The sequence below is a fragment of the Fragaria vesca genome, linkage group LG7 (genome assembly GCF_000184155.1).
Source record: "Fragaria vesca subsp. vesca linkage group LG7, FraVesHawaii_1.0, whole genome shotgun sequence".
NCBI lineage: Eukaryota > Viridiplantae > Streptophyta > Magnoliopsida > Rosales > Rosaceae > Fragaria > Fragaria vesca.
Genome location: NC_020497.1, coordinates 301248 through 303083, shown reverse-complemented (window position 1 = coordinate 303083; position 1836 = coordinate 301248). Strand labels below are relative to the sequence as shown.

The window sequence follows — 1836 nt, the reverse complement described above, 5'->3', positions numbered from 1 at the left end:
AGACACAATCGTTGCAGTCATTCCATCGCCCACCACTACAACATTCCACTTGGATTTCTCGACTCGAACATTCTCGAAATAAACCCCCTTCTTCACGTAGATGACTGTTCTCTTCTTGCTTTTGTCCGGCACAGCCTTGAGTGCATCACCTATTGTCTTGTACTTACCACTCCCATCTTTCGCCACAACAATGCTGGCCTTCTTCCTCAAATCAGAACTTTCAATTAGCCTCCGGTCTGTCTGGTGCAGCCACTCGGGGATGCCATGGCTAGTCGCGGTACCGTCTTGACTCAGCAACCGCCTTAGCTTCACAGAGTTAGCTACTTTCGATATCCAAGAGACAATGGCAAGGCTGTTACTAGTTAGCTCAGTAGAAGTCTTGAGATACTTTTCAATTGTATCCTTGAGCTCTCCTTTTGCATCATCAAACCCATCTACACATGACTGCTGGTAAGTTCCTGCAGAGCTCAACCATGTTTTGAGATCTTCAACCACTTCAAGCAAGGAACCATCCCCAGACAACGACTCGTTGAGATGATCCAAGGCAAGACCAAGAAGCTCTCCACAGTTTTTCAAAGCTTCCACTGACAATTTGTCCGTGACAGTACCATTGAAGAGCCCTTGATCCGAAATTTGAGCGGCGGCTTTGGATAGTTCCGCAATCGCCACTTGAATCGACAACTTGAAGAGATCCTCAGGCTTAAAATTGCTGGTGTTGACAACAGGACCAAGACTAGAATAACACGAGTCCTGGTACAGTGTCACGTCACAAACGGCTTTGACGGATGCGGAAAGCGTCCCTTTGCCACTGTCGTCACCTTTTTTGGAGTTATGAGTAGCGGTTCCAACCACGGCGGCGACGACGACACAGACAAGAACTATGGAGGAAATGGATATGATGGCGACTCTCTTGCAAGTCTTGCGACGAGCGTCGAGCTTGGCTTGGTCGGATTCACTGACTTTGCCATAAGCTTTGAAGGAAGACATACTTGTTTCCTGCTCCTGTGTATCTCTACTTCTTTCTGTTTATGGATTGCATAATATGGCTGGTGGGGTGTTTGTGTTTTTATATAAAAGCAACAGGAAGCATACATGCATGAATAACATAGGTGTGTTGGTAGGCAGACGCGGTAGTACTACGTGCATTGCACTATTCTATCAACTTAATTCTAACTGCTGGAGTGCTGCACATGTTGGAACGCCTGAATATATTACAGACTAACAAGTAACAACAACACACCTTCTCTTATAACAAGCGCTTGCATGTAACAAGAACATCCAACTAATGAATAATGTTAGATATCCCACCCACAAAGCTACATCCAAAATGATAGGGTGTGTCCACCATAATCACTTTTATTACAAGTACAAATGAAACTAGCAAATATCTTAACATATCTGGTGATTTTTCCTTTCGAAGTATATCCTATTTTCAATATAAAGGTCTTGCTTAGTATGTACTATATACATAATATTTTTGTTGCTGAGCTGTGACCTTAATATTGAGTTCATGAGTTCAAATGTTATTGATACATGTAAACGTGTGTGAGTTATTTATAAAAAAATAAAAATAAAAAGTTTTAGTAAAAAAAAATGTACATAATATTTTTATTCATAAAACACACACATACCGTGAAAATTAAAGGGAAAATTCCCACTAGCCCTAAATTTGGAGAGTTTTTCCCACTAACAAAAACAAATTCTAAAATTCTCATCAACCCACTAACAAATTTTTGACTTTTAGTGTTTTTCTAGACCAAATTACCCTCTTCTAATATCTCCCTCTATTCTCTCGTCTAATATTCTGTCATTGGACCTCTGACATCTCTCTCTCTC

At 41.1% G+C, this 1836-nt stretch overlaps 1 protein-coding gene across 1 annotated transcript in view; it reads right to left on the bottom strand.

The window, feature by feature from the left end:
* Positions 1 to 987, bottom strand: part of LOC101298465 (probable pectinesterase/pectinesterase inhibitor 46-like) — a 1682-nt gene extending 695 nt beyond the window's left edge. The window contains exon 1 of the mRNA XM_004308133.1: positions 7 to 987. Within this exon, the coding sequence (XP_004308181.1) occupies positions 7 to 987 (981 nt within the window). The remainder of the gene's footprint in view (positions 1 to 6) is intronic.
* Between the last annotated feature and the right edge of the window lie 849 nt (positions 988 to 1836).